We start from the raw sequence: 22,782 nt of genomic DNA on the forward strand, positions 1-22,782 counted from the left end.
GGCAGAGAGAAAGAAAGGGTGTGAGAGAGAGTGCTTATATGAAGTATAAGAGATACTTATACTCTTATCTTATAGTCCTGATCTGAGACTCAAACTCACAAACCGTGAAAGCATGACCTGAGCCAAAACCAAGAGTTGGACACTTAACCATCTGAGCCACCCAGGCACCCCTGTTTTCTGTATTTATATTGTTTTGTTTTTAATGAATAAGCACAATGAAATGAAACATTCCTCAAAAAGTACTTGGGGAATATGTCAGTGGTCAGTATTAAAGCAGCTATTAAGCAAGCTCTAACCATGGGTAACATTCATATATCTATTTTCTTATAAGATTTATTTGAGCCATGTGCTATGAACTTTAAACGAATTATCTTGTTAAATTCTTAACAAACCAACGAAGGAAATACTATTATTATCTTCCACTTTACAAATGGAGAAACTGAGGCTAAATCGCTAAAGCAATTAATTCACTTGCCCAAGATTTTAATTTTTTTTAACGTTTTTTATTTATTTTTGAGACAGAGAGAGACAGAGCATGAACGGGGGAGGGGCAGAGAGAGAGGGAGACACAGAATCGGAAGCAGGCTCCAGGCTCTGAGCCATCAGCCCAGAGCCCGACGCAGGGCTCCAACCCACGGACCGCGAGATCGTGACCTGAGCCGAAGTCGGACGCTTAACCGACTGAGCCACCCAGGCACCCCAAGATTCTAAAACGAGTAAGTCATGGAAGTTGAAGTTCGAACCCCATGCTGAGTTCTGACTCAGAAAACTTCCTTCTCTAATATCTGGTGCAGGATGAGTGGGCACCTAAGCTGGGGCTTCGCATGAAGAGGCCACTCAGGAAATGTTTGTAGAATAAAACATTGTTAACCATTTAATCTGTAAAAGTTCAACACCACCTCCTCTTTTCCTATGTTAGAAGAGTGTCTCACATTTAAAGCCTGAGGATATGCTATATGAACGGTTCCCAAAGAGAAGTCAAGGTTATGAGTTCTATACTTAGAAACTATGTAGTCACCAGTAAGAAATTTCTAAGACACTATTTGTCTCAAGTATTTCATTCACGAGTCCTGCAGTGTTAGATAGAGTGTTATACTAATAATAATCCATAGAACTTCAGCTCCACAGTTGTACTTAGATGAGGATCTATGTGCTCTGAGAGCTATGACTGCCTTGTTTCCATTTGAGTCCTTAGTGAATCATTACAAGGTGTAATGTGGAATCATCAGAATACCTTCATGTACTGATCAGTCACTGATCATCACTCAGTGCCTACTACATGCCAGGCACTTTGCATGCATTATTTAATCTACTTCTTAGAAGAAACATACTACCCCCATTTTACTACACAGAAAATCAAACAGTTGGATATTTGTGGAAGGTTTAAACTCAGGTCTGCCAACTCCAAAGCCTGGCCTCTTTCTACAGTATCTACAGTAAGAAACCAAAAGACTTTTCTGTTCCCACCAGCTTCAAATCTAGGACAATGAGAAAAATCTTATTAAAATCAATTAAAATCTTATAAATCTTATCTTATTAAAATCTATTACATCGATTATTTAATAATTGGAGAGAAAAAAGTGGGGAGGTCAGACACCTTTGGAGGATATGATTCTCCTTCAGGGAAAAATAATGCATTTATACAAAAACACAGAAATTTGTATATATAATTTCATACATTTACAGATCCCAGTGAAGAGGTTAAGAAGACTTGCTTATGGACAAGAAAAGAACACAGAGAAAAAAGAAAGGAGGTACACTTAAAAATGTTTTTAAGCCAAATCAAGAGAACACAGAGAAAAAAGAAAGGAGATACACTTAAAAATGGTTTTAAGCCAAATCATTAACATGTTCACTAGTAATTGTAATTGTTTGGAGGGAAAAAGAATTTATAAAATCAGCAGAGATGATAGCAGTAAAAGGGAAAGGTCATAAAGGACTGGTTTGGAAGTATTTTGTCAAGTGAAGCACTTCTTCGGTGTTCTGAAAGAAAAAAGAGACTTGATTGTTTCCTAAATCCTATCCACCACTACTAAGAATTCATCCATTCAAAGGCTCAGCTGGATATTTAAGACATGAATTATTTCATGACCACTAACCAGCCTTGTGGCAGAGGGAACAAGGGTAAATAAAGAAAGCGATCAAAAGGAGGGGCGCCCTGCTGGTTCAGTTAGTGGAGCATGTGACTCTTGATCTCTCATGCGTTCAAGCCCCATATTGGGCCTAGAGCTTACTTTTTAAAAAAAAAAAAAAAAAAAAAAAACAGGAGGTTTAGTGGCCACTGGAACTAACCTAAATGACTAAGGCCAAAATCAGAACTCCAGCATCTACATGAAGGGCACGGGCAAAGGCCAGTGTCACCCAGCATCACGATTCTCATTTCACCTACAAGAAAACACTGTCCCCTAGGTGTTCTACCACTTGCAAATTCATCTCAATGTGCATAGAGCACAAACAGTATTATAGCTACTACCCAGTTTCTACAAAATCAAAGACAGGCAGGCACTTGCAGCAGATATCCCTTTGTACATCTTGGATTCAGACAGGCTTAAAAGGTATTTAGAACTTAAAGTCACTTGGCAGGGTGGGTGATGGGTATTGAGGAGGGCACCTTTTGGGATGAGCACTGGGTGTTGTATGGAAACCAATTTGACAGTAAATTTCATATATTAAAAAAAAAATAAAATAAATAAATAAAGACTAAGTGATGTGGGGCAAAAAAAAAAAAAAAAAAAAGAACTTAAAGTCAAACATTCTGGTGCAAGGTTATTCTTTGTGGTTCTAAATTCAGGGAGATGGCAGGGAGTGGAGGGAGGGCGTGCTAAGAAATGCAGTGTTATTGGGCCTGAGAGGAAGGACACAGCAGCTCTGGTGCCTTGGAAGGACAGCACCCTTCGGAACCACTGGATGAACTGACATGCACCATCATATCAAGTAAGAACTGGTTTTTGGCATTAAATTAAAATATTCTTAATTTTTAAATGCCAACACAAAAATAAGTAAGCAAAGATCACCACTACAGATATTTTCTCTTGTGGAGCCGTAAGAGAACAGGAGAATCCCAAGTACAGCAAAGAGAGCGATTTGCTCTTGTTAATGAAAAGTATAAATTTTCCATTTATTTGGAAGTGAAATCTTTATTATAAAAAGCCAGATATCAAAAAACATTCATAACATAACCCCTTCAGTGAATTTCTTAACTCCTATTTTCATGAGGTTGTGTTACCATGAATAGCTGAGAGTTCATTTATCATTTTGCATATCTGATCTAAAACTCGGAATCCCAAGTGACTCAGTTATATTTTTCTTCAAAAAGAACACTATGTCCTGGTAGCTTTATGTAATACAAATCAAATGAAGGCACTGAGTTGTCCATGGGTATAACATTTCACCTAATTTTAATTATATGTTAAATAAATAGTAATTAACTATATTAAGTTTATATTTCTATAGCTATATCTATATATCTATATCTATAGAATTAGAATTAGAGATATAGAGATAGAATGATAGAGAGAAAGAGAGAGAGAGAGAGATGTATGTAGGCCTGCATTTTGATGATGGTCAATGATTTATCACAGTAGAATATAGTTAATATTCACTTTTGTTCCCTAAATATCTCTGCATAAACAAAGTTTCTAAACTTGAAAAACCCCAAATTCATCAAGGAAAGCATCTCCCAAATCTTACAGCTGTAAGCTCATTTTCCTGGACTGTTATTATACATAATAAGAGACTTGATTTGACAGCTCCTATAATAACACTTTATAAATTTACACTGGATGTGTTTTTTCACCTTAAACTCTTGTGATGGCAAAACCATTTTTCTCAAAGCTGATTGGTTGTACAGGTCTACAACAGAGCTTAAATGTGACCTTGCTATCCCAAGCTTTCTTACAGGAGGAATCTTTTTATTTTAAGCCTTTTTGTTAAACAACATGACAACTTCATGAAGAATTTTTGTTTTATTACCAAGAAACAAATGTGTCTTGCTCCTTGAGATCTCCCCGGCTTCAGCAACTTGTAGGCATTTCCACTGTAGACCAGTAAGACTATATTTCAAAGACAGGCTAACAAAGTTCAAGTAAAAGTTATTTGTTATATATTGGAGCTACTAGCTGGCATTGGGTGAGTATTAGAGATTGTCAACATAAATGATATAGTGCCAAAGAATGAACTTAATTCATAGATACTGGTTGACTTCCTTATTGCATTCTTTGATCTTGGTTGTATAGTCATTGCTGCATACTGATCTTCTGATAAAACTTTAAACTCGTTGGTTTATTTGGTAGATTTGTTTTTCTTTTAACTTTTCTTCCAACCTACTTAGATCTCATTTAACACTATGCTTTCGTACATCTTCCTGTAGAGCAGTCAAGTTTTGTCAGCACTGTGTTAGAAATACCTCAAATACTGTTCCTGGGTCATTTTCTCTCTGATTTAGCTTTCACCCTTCTCTTAAAGCAATAGAAGACTCAGTTTGATTGTTAAGTCCCTCTAGTAAGGCTCTGATTGGATAAAATAACTAATATGACATGCGCTGCCTTAGAGCTGAGCTTTTGCTATTCATTTCATTTATTTGTCTCATTTCTGTGTTTGACCTTCGTCTTATACCAAACCTGTATTTTTCAAAATTTGAGTGAAAAATGTTGCTGTTCCAGCACAGCCGTGGAGCCACTCTTCCTAAGCTAGATAACTTGGTGAGAATTTATATTCATTTTTTATAACACAGGTCACATACCAAACTAAATATTGTCAGAAGTATGCTTGAGAGGGTAAAACACTATTTAAATATGTCAGAAGAAACAAAGAGCATCTGAGTTCACAGATGGGACAAAGAAGTAAGAACTTGCATAGTCTCTGTACTCCACAGCAACCATTATGAGTGCTATTTTCAGTTAAAAATAAACTTTCATCCAATCATGAACTTCTAGAGAGAGAAGGAAACTATCAGTCGTCCAGTATAATATATTAATTTTACAAAAGAGAAAGTGAGTGGCATTTTGTATTGGCATAATAGAAGGTCACATCTTCCTACTTACGTGTGTAACATTATCAGGAGTCTCAGTGACAGCTACTACAGAGATTAAATGGATGGTTAAGTAAGAGAGAAATTAAACATCCAACCGCCCCCAAAATCTTGGGCCATGATCTTAGAAAGTAGATTTAGAAAGGAAAGCATTCACCAATATCCTCTTTATTAGCTTCCTCATGTTTTCAGCCTATGCTGAAGACAATAGTTTCAGTTGTTATTTTTAATTCTCTACAATGTCATGATTCTGAAAATCCTTAATTAGCAGTAAAGACATTTATGTGTTACTGCTTCTTTTGTTTAACTGAACCCTCCCAATTTCTCTGATATGTAAAAGGTTATTGATTGCACCTATAATTTAGGAAAATGCTGAAGTGTCCTTTAATTATATTGCTCCTATGGGAAGCAAACAGAAGGGTGAGCATTGGCTCAAAATACTTCTACGCACATTTCATGCCCAGAAAAAGGAAAGAGGAACAAAAAGACTGAGCAACTACTGGTGTCTATGTGCTGGTTACTATGCTAGGAATTGTGCTGTATCCGATGTACCAAGAAATCAATCATTCTGATTAAAACCTTCATTTTCCTCTATTGTACATGCAAATAGGGCAGAGTTTTCTTAAAAAATTACACAGGTAAATGTTTCAGAAAAAAAAAAACTTGTTCAAAGTTGTAACTACAAGTCTTAATTATACAAGGCTTGCATAATTAACTGGAGCGGGATAAATGAAATCCATGAAAATATTCTCAAACTTCACACATACGTCTATAACTTCAATCTTTTCCTCTATATGTTCAATCAAAGTGTCTAACAAAGAGATAAAAATATCTTTGCCTATATTTTTCTATTTCTCTGACCAGCCCTTGAGCAGAAGTGAATTTTTAAAAGATAAAATAATTTTTAAAAAAGCAATAATAATAATAATAATAATAATAATAGAAACAATAGAGGAAAGAAGAAAAGAGTAGGATTCTGGAATATTCCAGCTTATTTAATTAGCCTCTACATAATGGAATGTTGTCTATGGCATCTTAGAAAGTAGCTAAAAGTACTGATTTTGGATTGCACCTTCACTGAAACTGAGATTATTCTGAATGGTGATTATAATCAGACATTACTATGCCATTCTAAACCAGCCTAGCAACAAGAACTCAAAGTCAGCAATATTTATATATTTCAGGTAAACTGCTAACTTCTAATGTCCATATTCCAGTGCTATAAACTATCTCCCATCTTCTCAAGGATCAATCTTCTCCCTCCCTCTCTCTCTCTCTCTTGCTTCTATCTTTCCTTTTAAATCAGATCCTTTTCACAGTTTAGAACACTATAAGGTAATAACTAGTAGTTTCTTAACGTAAAGTAAAAATAGCGGCAGAGGCCCCCAGCCTGGTCTGTTTCTACGCTCTCCTTGACAGACAGCTGGGCAGAATGCCGCCAGTGAAATTATTTCATATTCCAAAAATAAAATCCAGTTTTGTATTCCAGGTACCAAGTGGAAAAATGAAGATTCTCCTGGTCTTTCTAGGTCTGCTTGGTAATTCTATTGCTATGCCAGTGAGTATTGAAAGTTTTTTAGGACTTGTCCTTTTGTGTTCTGTTGTTAAATAGCTTGGAGATAATTATTGGGTTTATCTCAACTTAAGTTCTGAATTTGTCACCAATATTCTTTCACTTCCAGATGCAAATGCCCCGAATGCCTGGATTTAGCAGTAAAAGTGAGGAGGTATGTATATCAGTCTCTGGGGAGAAGTTTTTGTAAGCCCTGTCCTGAGAGTCCATTAAAAAAGGGAAAACTTCTTGATATATAAAATTTCTTGAGAAAAAGATGAAGGGAGGGAAAGGGAAAATTTGAAAGACTTAAACTCTCAAATCAAGGCAAAGTAGTAATTTCGTCAGCTCCATACTACCTATGTACTTCATTATTCCTTGCCAAGGTAAATGTTAATTTGCGTTCAGGAATAGCTAATGTTGGCTTCTCTGCTAAGTTTTCAAGCTAGCAAAAGTAGATATTTGTACCAAGCGTTTTTAGAAGGTAGACACATAGGCATATAATATCTTCGACATGATTTATAGCCAAAATCATTAGCCAAATTCAACATACATCAGAAAGGAGAATCATCTTTTTCATAGAATTATCATATTCTCAAGTCCGGAATTCCAAAAGTTGAGTAGAACATTCAAAAACGTCAGAGTAGACAAGATTTTTATTCTCTATTATTCTATATTGATTCTTCTCAAAATAAAATCCTGACTTAAAAATTAGTGACATGGGTTTTTTAATTGCATACTTATTTTAAATTCATGCATAAATAGTAAAAGATATGACTGTTGTACATTAAAATCAGAAATTCAGCTTATTTCTGGTGATTTGTAGATTGGTTAAATAATAAAATGTTTTCACTTTGTATCACATTAATGGATTCCTTTGGTCACAGATGATGCGATATGGTCAGTTCAACTTCATGAACTCCCCACATGTAAGTTCTGTTTTGTGTTATTTCTGATAATTTCTTCTTTATATATGGATAATTACATTATAAGGTTTGTCATAGCTAATAAAGATACCAACAGCTATCCACATGCTTTAATTACAATATAATCATTATAAGAGTTTTAAGGGGGAAAAATTTTGCCTGTCTCCTTACCCCAGATTTTCTTCTTATTCATTACTGTTATTCTCTCATGTAAAAAAAAATCATTTATTAATTACCAACATTCTTTGTATCCAAGAGAAATTGGTTCTGGGGAAAGATCACACAACATGTATTCACAAATAATAAGGACAAAAAATACTCCAGGTGTGTGGGGAGGTAAATTTTATTTGGATTATCTTGAAAGATAACACTAAATTTATGAAATAAGTTTCTATCTTATCTAAATAAATTTCAATTATACTTACCACTAGTGCTAATTCTTAGAACCAACTAATAATAAATCACGTATCAGTTGGATCTTTTGGCATAATTTTTCTGACAAAGTTGTATGACTACCATACTATATATCACTTTTGACTTTTGTGATGATCGTGAGAACCATTGGGAGGAAAAATCAAGGACTTCAATTCAATTTTCTCTTCAAAATCAATTTTCTCTTAATCCTTTATTCAAGTCATTCTCTTTAAAAGCTTCTCACCTATAATCATCATCATTGTCAATTTTCAACTACTGATTGGCAACTCTTTTAAACTCTCACTCTTGGTTTTACTGTGTTTAGCTCTGGTGTTAAACCAAAGCAACAATGTTTGAATGGGAACTGACATTGTAGGAGGTCAATTCATATATTAGTTTCTTCAGATCATGACCACCTTTGCTTCCCTTCCAACCTTGAAATTGTGGAGATTCTGATCATGAAAATGGAATTAATGAAAATTCACCAGTAACCAAAAACCATAAGTACACATAAGGATGTTTACACAACAGAGAATTTGTATTCTCCTCTCTCGTTCCTTGTTGGGTTTTTTTTCTGTTTGTCATTCTTACTTCATTTATCTTCTTTTTGCTTTTTCTCCTTTTCCAGCCTGTAACAAGTCACAGTTTTGAATCTGACACCAAGTCCTCTGTAATCAATTATATGACTTCTTATGGGAGTCAGCACTTCAGAGTTAGAAAATTATCAGCCAAATTCTTAAACTTCAATTTCTCACCTAATTCTGTCTTTTGCTTTGTTTGTTTTGTTAGTTTTCTAGAAGACTGAAATTCATTTCTGTAAGACAATATTTAAAGAAATACTAAAGATCTTGAGGCTTCCATTGTTAAGTTTCATAGAATTTTTGAGATTCTGGCTGAGTTTTAGAGAGTGACATTACAGGCTGAGGAAAGCTGGAATCTCAGCCCTCCTATGGTTTTACTGTTATTTGCTACCCTCACAGATGGCACAACTGGGCCCCTTGTATGGGAATGGTCTGCCTCAGCTCTTCCCGCAGTATCAGATGCCCATGTGGCCTCAACCACCACCAAACACGGGGCGCCCACAGAAACCCTCATCTCCTTCAGCACCCAAACGCCAAAAGAGCAAAACTGATCAAGCCCCAGAGACCCAGAAAACCAACCAGCCTCAACCAAAAAAGCCACCACCAAAGCGGCCTTTAAAGCAGCCATCACCTACCCCAGCACAGCCAGAAGATGAAGCCCAGCCACCTCAGGTGAGGCTTGCCCAGCAAAATTCCAAACCAGAGTCAACAAATGGGCTCAGAGGGATTTGGAGAACCATACCATCCCCACATACACACTTTCTCCAATGTTGCTCAAGACACATACTGCTATGTATGAAATAGAATCTTCAGTTTTGCCACTTTCTTCTAACATGATGCTCCACTGCCTATCCAAAATTGTCTGCCGAGTTACCCCAGCCTTTGTTTGATTAAAAATTACCAACATATGTATATATCTATAGATAGATAGATAGATACCAAAAAATTGTTTTAAATCTTTAAAAAAATTACCAAAATACTGTTGCTTTAAAGAAGCTCTTTTTAAAATGCAGAGGCAGCATGGTATTGCAACATGAGCACTAACAGAAGAATCAGGGAACAGAGATTCGAGTTCTATCCCCAGCCCTTATTACTTGTGTGATCTTGAGCAGTCACTTTACCTTTCTGGGCTACAGGCTCCCCATGAGTAAAGGAACAATTTCTAAGTCTCTTCCAGATCTATGCTTTGATGATCTCAAATAGTGCCCTGAAAGGTAACACTGCTTCCGGTACTTCTGGGTGGCATAAATAATCCTGACTTAAAGCAAGAAGATGTGCAAATGGTTTCTCAAGATATCATCCAGTGTGGAGCTTCCAAAATGCTGTCTATTAGTCGATTAACAGACCCTATTTATTTATTATCAGACACTATTACAGTTGAGAGAACACAAAATTAAATGAAAAGACACTCCTGGACCATTTACCAACTGAGAGATTTTGGGCAAGTGACTTAACTTCTCTGAACCTCATAATCTTCAGTGAAAAGGAAATAATGTCTTCAGCACATGTCTTCTAGGTTTATATGAGGATTAAATAAGTTTACCACTACAAAATGCTCAGTACAGTACCTAGAACATAAGTGTTCACTAATACTAATTGCTATTATTATCATCATCATCATCTCAGCCCTAAAAATAGAAAATTGCAGTTTAATGCAAAGGGAGATGCAGACTCTCAAGTTTCAAACAATTGTATTTAATAGGTTTGTTTCATTTTCCATTTATCTTTCTCACTTCCACATCACTATGGTTCTTTCTTTCTCTTCAGGCATTCCCACCATTTGGCAATGGGCTATTTCTCTATCAACAGCCACCATGGCAAGTTCCACATGTGAGTTTTTTTCTTTATACTAGAAGTGAAAAATAATATTAACAGGTCATATCTCAAACTAATATGAGTTCATACTCTCTAAATGGAATGCCATATGCCAGTCAGTAGAGAGTATGAAAAAAAATCATCACATCATTAATCATGTAGGGAAAAAAAAATTTAATGAATATTTTACTCAGACAAATTGGAGACATGAACAATCACCAAACAACTACTAATAACTTAGTCAATGAATTAATTTTAAAGGATTGCGCTATTTCGCTACTATTCCCCCACTTCCCTAAGAGATTAGAAAGCACAAAAATTATCTTCATTTAACGTAAAGGGGAAATTGAGACAAAATGGAGTTTGCAAATCATAAGATACGCTATGCTTAGACTAAGGTCTTTCCATCATTTATTATTTCTTGCCACAGATACCTCATTATAAAGAATATTGCAAAATAATATTTACAAGAATCCTTTAAAGTTTAAAATCATTAAAATAAAACTATTGAAATTGCATCACAGGCATTAAAAATATAAATCACAAAATAAACTATTTGACCTAAAGAAAAGTTTAAAGGCCAGTTGCTATTAAAATACCAGAAACAACAAATATTTGATGACTTTTTATTCAGCTATGGCATTGTTGTTGTTGGGTTTTTTTGTTTTTTGGTTTTTTTGGTCTATCATTCTATAATCAAGACACCTTCTTATCAATAAGGAACAATTCATTTCAAGGAATAAGAGTTCCTTACTTTTTTTCCTTAAAAGAGTGTCTTCCTTTCACTGGCCATACTGAACTAAAGAAACTAAGGCAGTACCAGGTGAAGATTTAAAAAACAGATAAGTGTAATTCTCATGCTGAACTATTACATCATCCACATAGGACTTCCTGAAGGTCTGCAGGAGTTGGACTGATTTCCTGAACTCTCTCCCCTGATCAAACATTCAGCCTCCAAGTTTGATTAGGAAAATAAATCTTGGTGAAATAAAAAAGTTATCGTAATAATCCAGGAGAATTGGCGGTTTGTCATCCTAAATGTGACATAGACTCTCTGAAAATAGCGTCATTATTTGACCTCCATTATTACATGTTCTAATATGGATGTTTGGATCCTAATAACACTCAAATCACACTGTGTGTGTGTGTGTGTGTGTGTGTGTGTATGTGTGTCTGTGTGTCTGTGTGTGTCTGTGTGTTGGAGACCATGGGATGGGGTGACTGCTGGGATACACAGCCATACATGGTATTTTGAATAAGATAATCTAGAATTCAGCTGAAACCTTTGTATTTACCAGTATTCACTGATGGGTTATAATTATAATTAATAGTAGATTGTGAGAGATAATGACTCAAAAGCTAAAAACTAATAATGCTAACACCCAGTCACTGACTCGAACTCTATTAAGACACCCTGAGTCTTACAAACAAATGGTAGCATAGAACGTGGTTTCCTCTTGCATTCATTGTGGTGTTTACCTTTCAGAGGGTACCACCAGGTTTCGGACGTCCACCAGTCAGCAATGAAGAAGGCGGGGTGAGTACAAGTAAAGCTACCTTCTCCCCATTAGTCTCTGATTTTTAATTCCTATCTATTCAAAATGTTAAATTTCAACACATGAATTTGTAGCTCAAGTGCCCATGATATAAGAAAAACATCCAGTAACAAATATAAATGTGATTTCTCCTCTATAGGTACTGACCATCATTTCTCCTCTATAGGTACTGACCCCTGTCCCTCCCTCTCTCCCTCCCTTGTCCTTCCTTTCTCTCCCCGTTCCTTTTTCTCACTTTTTCTCTCTCTAAAAAGGCTAATCTAATAACCTTTGCTCCAGGTTGGTACTGGATTCTAGACAGTGATGGGGCAACCAAGAGAAGGAAGTAAATACATTCTAGAAAGTTATTCCTAGAAGGGAATTAAGTAATCATCTAACTCCTTCATTATACAAATAAATTGAAGCCCAAAGAAGATAAATTACTGTTCAATTTCGCCCACTTTTTGCCTTTTCCATTCATCTGTAGAGAGACATTTAGATTCCATTGTGAATAGCTGCAGTAGTAGTTGTGATTTGCACCTGCACAAAGTACAAGGGGGAAGAAATGAGGCTGGATGTAATAATTATGGGCCAGATGATTATAAAAAATTATTATTGGTGGTGGTAGTGGCGTTATATAATGTACAACATTTGTTAGGTTCTTACTAAGTGCCAGGCACTGAGCTGTACATATTTATCTCTTTTGACCCTCATGGCAACTTATAAGATAGATATTATTTTATTACCTTGAGTTTACAAAAAACCAAAGTTATAATAAACTGAGGTTAGCCCAGGATCATACTATTAATAGTGATGAAACAGGGATCTTAACCCATATCTGCCTACAGCTCCACTCTTTAGAACATGCTGTGCTGCTTTATATGTTGTGCTATGGGATTTAGAGTTTATCCCTGTAAGGTAAGGGCAACTTTAAATAATATTTAAAGAGGAAAGTGACATGGGGTGCCTGGGTGGCTCAATCAGTTAAGCATCTGACTCCTGTTCAGGTGATGATCTCATGGTTTGAGTTAAAGCCCCACCTCTGGCTCTGCTGACAGCGCAGAGCTTGGAGCCTGCTTTGAGTTCTGTGTCTCCCTCTCCCTCTGCCCCTCCCCTGTTCATTCTCTCTCTCTCTCTCTCTCTCTCTCTCTCAAAAATAAATAAACATTAAAAAAAATTTTTTTTAAAAGAGGAAAGTGACAGAAGGTTCCCCCAACCTCTACTGTTCTGATAACAATGGAGAGGAAAGATTAGAGGAAAGTACAATTACACTCAGAGTAACCAGTAAGAAAACTACTGCAGTAGTTCAAGAGTACTGGGGATAAAAAAAAGAGGGGACAGGATGAAAGTTCAGATTTTATAGGACTTGGTTATTAATTGGCTGGGGGAAATAGAGGAGAGTAGAAACCTGGGAAACTGGGTAGATAGTGGTGAATGTTGCTTAGATATATAGAAAGTTGGAGAAGGAAGTTTGGGGGCAGATAGGTCCAATTCTGGGTACATTCAGTTGGAGGTGTCCAATGAGATCTTTAGTGACCCAGTCTTGCTGTTTCAGCCTCAGGACATAGTGTCATGGGCCAGACTTATGGCTTTGGGAGTCACTGATATATATCTGCATTGAAAAAAATTGGCCTGCAATAGATTACTCAAGGCAGGTGTGTAAAATGAGAACAGAAGAATTAGAAGGACAGCAAATGGAATCCTTTTAAAAAAAACACCCCTCAGATTTAGGGGTCAGGACTAGGAAGACAAAACTAAGAAGTGAGTCAGAAAGTTAGAGTACCAGAAGAGAAAACTGGAAGGGAGTTGGGTCATGGAAACCAAGGAGGAATTAACTTTCAAGAAAGGAAGCATAGTCAATGGTTTTAAAAGAAGCATGTGGCTCATTTCCCTATCACATTAAAAAAATTCCGAGCAACACCATGGTGCAAAACAAATAGTAATTACCAATTTCCATCTTCTTCCCTACAGAATCCTTATTTTGGATATTTTGGATATCAGGGATTTGGGGGCCGTCCTCCTTATTATTCAGAAGAGATGTTTGAACAAGATTTTGAAAAACCCAAAGAAAAAGATCCTCCTAAAGCAGAGAGTCCAGCCACTGAACCCTCGGGTAATTCAACAGGTCCTGAGACTAACTCTACTCAACCAAATGCACCTGGAGGGAGTCAGGGCGGAAATGACACCAGCCCAACAGGAAACAGTGGCCATGGCTCAAACACTGTGAGTAATCCTACAGCTCAAAACGGGATTATCTCACCCCCTACAGTTAATGTTTCAGGCCAGGGAGTACCAAGAACTCAAATCTCATGGGGACCAAGTCAGCCAAATATTTATGAAAACTATCCAAATCCTAACATCCGAAATTTTCCTGCAGGAAGACAATGGCGTCCCACTGGTACTATCATGGGGCGTAGACAGAATGGGCCTTTTTACAGAAATCAACAGGTTCAAAGGGGTCCTCGGTGGAACTCCTTTGGTTTGGAAGGCAAACAAGCATTTCGTTCAGGAAATCCAATTTATCGCAAAGCTTATGCTTCTACTGCAAGAGGCAATTCTCCCACTCATGCAGGAAATCCAGGAAATGTCAGAAGAAAGCCTCAGGGACCAAATAAACACCCTATGGGAACCAATGTTGCTCCTCTGGGTCCCAAACATGGTACTGTTGTCCGCAATGAAAAAATCCAAAATCCAGCAGAGAAGCCAGTAGGTCCAAAAGAAAGAATAGTCATTCCTACAAGAGATCCATCTGGCCCCTGGAGAAATTCTCAAGATTATGGAGTTAATAAATCAAACTATAAACTGCCTCATCCTGAGAGTAACATGCTAGTCCCAAATTTTAATTCTGTTGGTCAACATGAAAACTCTTATTACCCAAGAGGAGAGTCCAAAAGAGCCCCAAATTCTGATGGACAAACCCAAAGCCAGAATTTGCCCAAAGGGATTATTTTGGAGCCAAGAAGAATCCCTTATGAATCAGAAACTAATCGACCAGAATTAAAGCACAGTACATATCAACGTGTATACCCTAAGGAAATCCCTTCCACTGCAAGAGAACATTTTCCTGCTGGAAGAAATATTTGGAATCATCAAGGAATCTCTCCACCTATTAAGGAAGATCCCGGGATGCAGGAAGAACACTTACTTCATCCTTCCCATGGCTCAAGGGGAGGTGTTTACTACCCTGACTATAACTCTTATAATCCCAGGGAAAACTCACCATACCTTAGAAGCAATACATGGGATGAGAGAGATGATTCTCCCAATACTATGGGGCAACCCAAAAATTCACTGTACCCCATGAATACTCCAGACCTGAAAGAAACAGTCCCTTATAATGAAGAGGACCCAATTGATCCAACTGGAGATGAAACTTTTCCAGGACAAAGTAGATGGGGTATGGAGGAGCCGAGCTTTAAAGAAGGGCCAACAGTTAGGCACTATGAAGGCGAGCAATATACCTCAAATCAACCAAAAGAATACCTTCCCTATTCCTTAGATAATCCATCAAAACCCAGGGAGGATTTCCCTTATGGTGAATTTTATCCCTGGAGCCAAGATGAGAATTTTCCATCATATAATACAGCTCCCAGTGTACCACCACCTGTGGAGAGCAGGGGCTATTATGCTAATAATGCTGTTGGACAGGAAGAAAGCACTCTGTTCCCCTCTTGGAACTCCTGGGACCATGAGATTCAAGCCCAAGGGCAGAAAGAAAGAAGGCCATATTTTAACAGAAACTTCTGGGATCGGCCAACAACTTTACACAAAGCTCCCCCTAGTCCACCACATGAGAAAGAGAACCAGCCTTATCCTAGCAATTCCCCAGCTGGGCTTCAGAAAAGTCCAACATGGCATGAAAGTGAGAATTTGAATTATGGCATGCAAATTACTAGGATAAATTCACCAGAGAGAGAACAGTTGTCTTTCCCAGACTTAATTCCTCCAAGTTACCCATCAGGTCAAAAAGAAGCGCATGTATTTCATCTAAGCCAGAGAGGCCCTTGCTGTGCTGGCAGCTCCACAGGACACAAAGAAGATCCACTTGCTCTACAGGACTACACTCCATCCTTTGGTCTTGCACCAGGGGAGAACCAAGACACCAGTCCTCCGTATACAGAAGATAGTCATACTAAACATGCAAGACATACCATCTCCCCTCCAAGCAACCTACCTGGCCAAAGAAACAGCTCAGAGAAAAGACTGCCTGGAGAAAGTGAAAACCCAAGTCCTTTTAGAGATGATGTGTCCACCCTGAGGAGGAACACACCATGTTCCATGAAGAATCAGCTGAGCCAAAGGGGAATTATGCCCTTTCCTGAAGCCAGTTCCCTTCAATCAAAGAATATGCCTTGCCTCAAAAGTGATCTTGGAGGAGATGGGGACAATGTTTTGGAACAAATATTTGAAGGCAACCAGCTCAATGAAAGAACTGTTGACCTTACTCCTGAGCAGCTTGTTATGGGTACACCTGATGAAGCCCCCAATCCAGAAGGAATCCAAAGTGAAGTACAAGGAAATGAGGGTGAAAGGCAGCAACAAAGACCATCAAGCATCCTGCAGTTACCATGCTTTGGCTCCAAATTGGCAAAGTATCATTCCTCCAGCACTGGAACTCCATCTGGCATTGGAAGGCAAGGCCCATTTGATGAAGATCCGATTACACCTACTGAAAGTCCTAACTCATTGTCTAGGTTAGCTACTGGGGCACAGTTTCAGAGTATAAATGTAGACCCACTTAATGCAGATGAACACATTTCATTTGATTCCCTTCAAATAGAGACCAATCCACAGGACCATGTGCAAGACTGCTTACTACTTCAGGCCTAGGGATTATCCCAACCAAGCATTCTTTGGGGAAGGAAAATACCTGATATTCTATATCTGATATTCTACAGTGGTTTCCCAACTTTTTCTCCCAACCCTCTTGGTTATCCTTAAGTTTTTCCCCATTCCAAAAATAGGAGTAGTGGCCCAGGTGATGCTGGTGAGATTGGGCCCTTGGGGGTTGATAGATTCAGTACTGTCACTAATTAGCACAGACCTTAAAAAGCAGCAGAAAGGCTATGACCTTCATCCTTGAAACGTGGAAGCCACTTGTCTGGGTCAATTTCCCTTTGTTTGCTGAATCTTCCCTTTTCTCTCAAAGTTCCATATTTGCAAAATTCTCTGGTTTTGCAAGACAGAAAGGCAGATGAAATTTCCATTTTATGTATGGAGATCTATACATCAGTATAATCCAAATGATTGTACACTTTTTTCTTGTGTTGGTCTTTCTCAGTTTTTTTTTTTTTTGCCCTAGTTAATATTCTTTTGACACCTTTTTCCTTCCACTACTTCTCTCTTCATCATTTCCTCTCGTCCTTCTGTCTTTTTTTTTCTGTCAACTGTTCTGTATTTTGCTTCCTATTTTTGTCTTCCCTATCTTTCCCACTTTATGTCACATCTTACATACTAAGCAATCTTCAACCCTCACTAGTCTTTATGTTTACCTTTTTCATTATGTTTTTGCCTCTTCCCACCTTTCTGTTCTCTCTCCTAATGGGTCTCTTGTCAACCAATCCTTTTCTTCTCTGAATTTTATATTTATCTTTTTCACTGCTACCCCATTTTCATATCTTAAGACCACATATCTCTGTTCCTTTTTGTATCCACTCTCCAAATCCTACCTTCATCTTTTTGACCCAGGCTAACCATCATTGTAGAATATATTTCAGAAATAGGAGACACTGGTACCTACTCTTGTTTTTAATTTTCTTATGGCCTTTACCAGGTAGATACAGCTTAGCCAGAGGAAGACATTCAAGAAGTGTGGGGAAGACATGCTAGTTACCTAGACCAGAGGCCTGGAGACAAGGCTTAGGAATGTGGGAAGGGAAAGGCTGCAACTCTGGGACTGAGCACCCAGATACAAAGTGTGGGACTTGGGGTAACTGGGTGGTTCAGTTGGTTAAGCATCCGACTCTTGACTTCTGCTCAGGTCATGATCTCACAGTTTGTGATTTTGTGCCCCACGTGGGGCTTTGTACTGACAGTGCAGAGTCTGCTTGGGATTCTCTCTCTCTCTCTCTCTCTCTCCCTCCCTCCCTCCCTCCCCTGCTCACTCTCTCTCTCGCTCTCTCTCTCTCTCAAAATTAATCCATAAACTAAAACAAAGTGTAGGACTTGCCACACCCCATCACCAATGCATACTCTGCAGGATTTGGAGAGAACATTTTAGGAAACACCATCCTAACCAAATAAGAGAAACATCCAATGGTCAGTTTTCCTTAACAGCATAATATAAATGATTCTACCAGTGTATGCTACTACCAATGTAAAGACTTATTCTTCATGTCCTAGCAGAATTATTTGCAGGCATATTTTCTTTGTATCCTGATTAAATGGTGTAAATTATTTTGTAAAGTAGATATCTCTGTATTTCCTTGCTTAGAATATATATCTAGGTATTTTGTTTTGTTTTTTAATAACAGCATTTTGGCCTACTATCTGTCTATTCCTTCTTAGAGGGGGAGAATTCTCAGAATTATCTAGAAAGTTACTTCCAACTCTAAGGAGTTTCTTAGGAGAAGATTTCCTGGGACAGACTTCATAAGAAGATCTCAGAAATTTGAGAATATATAATGTTGAAAATTTCAAGAGAAAAGGAATCTTGTGCTTTGAGTCTTCTGAAGTTCTTGGCACAGTGTCTTGCACATAGTAGATAATCAATAAATATTTATTGATTGACCATTTTTAAAAGGGCTTTCAAAGCTCCCATGAAAATCCTGTGGTGTGCTTTTCCTGTGGGCAAACCATACGGGATACCGAATTAGCCACGTCATACTCTGTAGCTTTATATACTCAGCAACATAGAATCTCAGGATTAGAAGGGGTCTTAGAGGTAGATTATGCAAGCCATCCACTAGTTGCTAAAACCCACCACCCACACTTTTATATTTTAATCACACACTGAAAAATCATTAACTTTTTCTATATAAAACTGTCTTTTAAGAATTATCCTCATTAAAATAAAGCTACAGTCTTGTTTCACTTTCTTTCCACATGATTTTTAATCTAGATATGAATACTTTCATTTAAAATATGCATTCACTTGAATATTTTATAAAATATATGAATCATATATTTGTTTTGACAGATACGTTGACACATCTTCATCCTTGAGGTGCCATAACTTAAATTATCATCTAAGATTTCCATAATGTGAAATGCAAAAGCACAGTGGGACAAAAATATCTATTGAATCTGAGAATATAGAGTGGAAAAAAAAAAAAGGTGGGACAGGGGGGATGTCCCTATCGAACATCACTCTAGCTCATCAGCTCGAGTATCCTTGTACTGACCGAAAACCAGGCCTGAGTTTGTCACAGTAAACTGATTATCCTGTGTGCCATTGGTAAGTTATTAATCAGCTTTCAAAGTCAGCTCTACGGTTAAGGTGCACACACTGAATATGGAAGGCTCTGATAGTGATCCCCCCTTCCTCTGGCACTCATACCCTACCACTACAGCCCCATTTCTATAGTGAGTTCCTATGTCTAGAGGCTGTCATCCACTGGTTCTAAAATGACTGGATATATCCTGGTAGTGTTTTTAGTCAATAAAGTAAAAAAAGAACAAGAAAATAATACCTAAGGATAACAAACACAGAAGACAATCCAGCAAAACTAACACACACCTGCTTTCTAAACTTTTCTGTCTCACAGCCTACAATACATTTGTCTAGATATTGGCCATATATCCAGTTGGCTGGGGGAAATCTTACATTTGTTAATTTTAAGTAGGAAGAAAAGTAGGATGATGAAATGTGTGTACAGGTACCTCTGAAAACTGAGCTTGGTAGGCATTATCATGGAGCTTCTTCCTCTGGGTTTCGGGTCGCCTGAACAAGTTTTACTTTAGTCACTCATATCAGAGTCTTAACTTTATATGTTTTTTAAAGAAAATTCACAAGACATGACCTTTGAGTTACTTTCATTGCTTACTTTGCCATATCTCTGCCCTTGCTTACCCCGCTCTCCTTCAGTCATGACCCTAAAGACCCTAAAGAAGATCCATCTTGCCCTCAGGAAACCAAACTTTGTTTCTAAAAACCAAAAGGGGAACTAGAAATGTGGGACTTAAAATCAGCAGCTCTGTCCCTCCTTCACAAAACCTCAAAGATTTCACTGTGACTCAGGCCCACTGCCCAATTAAAACTCAGAAGAAAACTACACTTGATGGAAAACAGGTCATCACCATCTCACAACGGAATATAGCTTTTGGTTTTGGCCACCTGTTCTTCCTTGTCTCTGTACCTCAGCCCTAACCCAATAATATCAGCCACTGGACATTTTCTCTTACTTTAAATTCATAGCCAGAATCAAGATTCAGCTAGTAACAAATAAAATTCCATGCTGGCGGAGGAAAATTCTTCAAATGGAGGAGGCCACGGAGCTGTAATCAACACAGATAAAATTGTGAAATTGATGAAGCTGCCCTCAATGCCCCCATCACCTCCTCAGGCAAGGTCCTCTGCTGTTGTATTGCCCCATTTCATCTGCCTCCATTTCTGTGCTTCAGCAGAACTTGGACAGTCATTTCCTCTGAGCTTATCCAAATAACCATGCCTCATTCCTTCTGCACTGCAGAAGGCAGGTATTGGCCGTTGTTAACTTGGCAAGAAGATTCCTTCCCAAGTGTTGACCAATATGCAGTCCTCCCAAATCCTCCAGCATGCCCTTAAAGAGTGAATCTAGGGGCGCCTGGGTGGCTCAGTCGGTTAAGCGTCCGAGTTCAGCTCAGGTCATGATCTCCCGGTCCGTGAGTTCGAGCCCCGCGTCGGGCTCTGTGCTGACCGCTCAGAGCCTGGAGCCTGTTTCGGATTCTGTGTCTCCCTCTCTCTCTGACCCTCCCCCATTCATGCTCTGTCTCTCTCTGTCTCAAAAATAAATAAACGTTAAAAAAAATTAAAAAAAAAAGAGTGAATCTAATCATGGCCTAGTTACAGAAGGATAATAGGATAGTGGTAGGAAATTTTATTTGGTTAGGACCCTTGTCAGTCCCTTAGCTATAAAACCATGCTGCCAGTTGTCTCCCCAGCCTAGGATTCAGGCTCTTTCTGGCAAAGTTGCATTCTATACCAGCATTGTTCAAGTTTTAATGCACACCTGAATCTTGTTAAAATGCAGATTTTAATCTCATCATCTGGAGCGCGACCTGTGATTCTGTATTATGAACATGCCTCCACATGAAGATGAATCAGCCAGTTGGTAGACCAAAGTTGGAGTGGCGAAGTGCTAGGCTATTTGCCTGTAAATAAGGGACAACTGCACACTCACCAGGGTAGGAACAGAAAGGTCTTGACCACTGAAAAAACTGAATATCACCAATTTGCGGCGATATGCATAAATGAAGCATGTAATTGAATTAGAGAACACAAAGAGAAAGAGGAGAAGCCCAATCCTAATTTTATATCATATTTCTTTCTCCCTCTCTCTTTACGACTCATGTATTTCTAGAAAGTTCTACTTCCATTCTATTTCATTATTATCTCCTTCAAGACTACCCCAGCCTTAACACCACCAACTTCCCTGAAGGCTCATGGCACATTATCTTTTATATTTAATCACACATTGTTTTGTTTTGTTTTAATTTTTTTTAATCTTTATTTTTGAGAGAGAGAGAGACAGACACAGAGACAGAGTGTGTGTGGGGGAGGAGCACAGAGAGAGGGAGACACAGAATCCGAAGTAGGCTCCAGGCTCTGAGGTGTCAGCACAGAGCCCGATGCGGGGCTCGAACTCACAAACCATGAAATCATGACCTAAGCTGAAGTCAGATGCCCAACCGACTGCGGCACCCAGGCGCCCCTTAATCACACATTGTTTTGTATCCTGTGTTTTTTCCTGTGTTCGTTCTGCCTATACAAGGGGAAAAAAACTCCTAAGAAGCGAGGCCCTTATAACTGGCACTGTGCTGAGCACAGAATGGATGCTAAATAAACATCACTCTTTCTTTAAATATATTTTATAAATGAATACAAGGCCAGAATTTCCCAAATTTTAATATAATTCATTAAAAATAAAAATTAATAATGATTAATATTTTTCTAATTACAAGATACACACTTGTTATTGAATATTTGGCAAATAATGAAAAGTAAAATGTAACAAATAAAAGTAACACATAATCCTAACATCTAATGTTAATATTTTCTCCTATTTTCTTCTATGTGTGTGTATGGAGGAAGGGAGTCTTAAAATAATTCTTTTATGAAATATCCTACACTTCCCTCTTCACGTTTTATAAGCAATTTACACACAGTTAAAAATAAAGCTTCACTCTCATCGTCTGTGAAATATTCAGAAATATACCTATACTATATTCCCTTTGATACTAAAGTTTCTTACAAATTTTCACTATCATAAATAATGCTGTGATAAATATCTTTATTCCTCCTTGTCCATATTTTTTATTATTTCCTCAGAAGTGGAATTACTGAGGGAAATGGTCTGAAAATGTATTTTAGACAGGATAACATACTATGTCAGAGCATTGGCTTTGGAGTCTGAGAGTCTTGGATCCAATTATAGGTTATACGTATACTATTTGTAAAATCTTAAAAAGATTATTTCATCTCTTTGTATCTCAGTTTTGTCATTTGTAAAATGAAGATAGTATTTATTTCATAGGGCAGTTACGAGTATTAAATGAAAGGTGTGTTAAAATGCATATGTTGGGGCGCCTGGGTGGCTTGGTCGGTTAAGCGTCCGACTTCGGCTCAGGTCATGATCTCACGGCCCGTGAGTTCGAGCCCCGCGTCGGGCTCTGTGCTGACCGCTCAGAGCCTGCAGCCTGTTTCAGATTCTGTGTCTCCCTCTCTCTCTGCCCCTCCCCTGTTCATGCTCTGTCTCTCTCTGTCTCAAAAATAAATAAACGTTGAAAAAAA

The 22,782-nt window shown here is 38.0% G+C and overlaps 1 protein-coding gene across 1 annotated transcript; it reads left to right on the forward strand.

Moving 5' to 3' along the window:
* Positions 1 to 4,646: 4,646 nt before the first annotated feature.
* On the forward strand, positions 4,647 to 16,682 carry ENAM (enamelin). The gene is made up of 8 exons (XM_049630586.1): positions 4,647 to 4,700; positions 6,519 to 6,587; positions 6,712 to 6,756; positions 7,469 to 7,510; positions 8,902 to 9,174; positions 10,270 to 10,332; positions 11,804 to 11,854; positions 13,824 to 16,682. The coding sequence occupies exons 1-8, from the start codon at positions 4,647 to 4,649 to the stop codon at positions 16,680 to 16,682; spliced, it is 3,456 nt and encodes a 1,151-aa protein (XP_049486543.1).
* The last annotated feature ends 6,100 nt before the right edge of the window (positions 16,683 to 22,782 follow it).

Source organism: Panthera uncia, chromosome B1, assembly GCF_023721935.1.
Source record: "Panthera uncia isolate 11264 chromosome B1, Puncia_PCG_1.0, whole genome shotgun sequence".
NCBI classification, from domain to species: Eukaryota; Metazoa; Chordata; class Mammalia; order Carnivora; family Felidae; genus Panthera; species Panthera uncia.

Coding starts and splice junctions, on each gene's coding strand:
- ENAM (XM_049630586.1), top strand. CDS start 4,647: ATGTTGCTGTTCCAGCACAGCCGTGGAGCCACTCTTCCTAAGCTAGAT. Junction 6,588..6,711: donor GTAATTCTATTGCTATGCCA/GTGAGTATTGAA, acceptor TTTCACTTCCAG/ATGCAAATGCCCCGAATGCC. Junction 11,855..13,823: donor TCAGCAATGAAGAAGGCGGG/GTGAGTACAAGT, acceptor TCTTCCCTACAG/AATCCTTATTTTGGATATTT.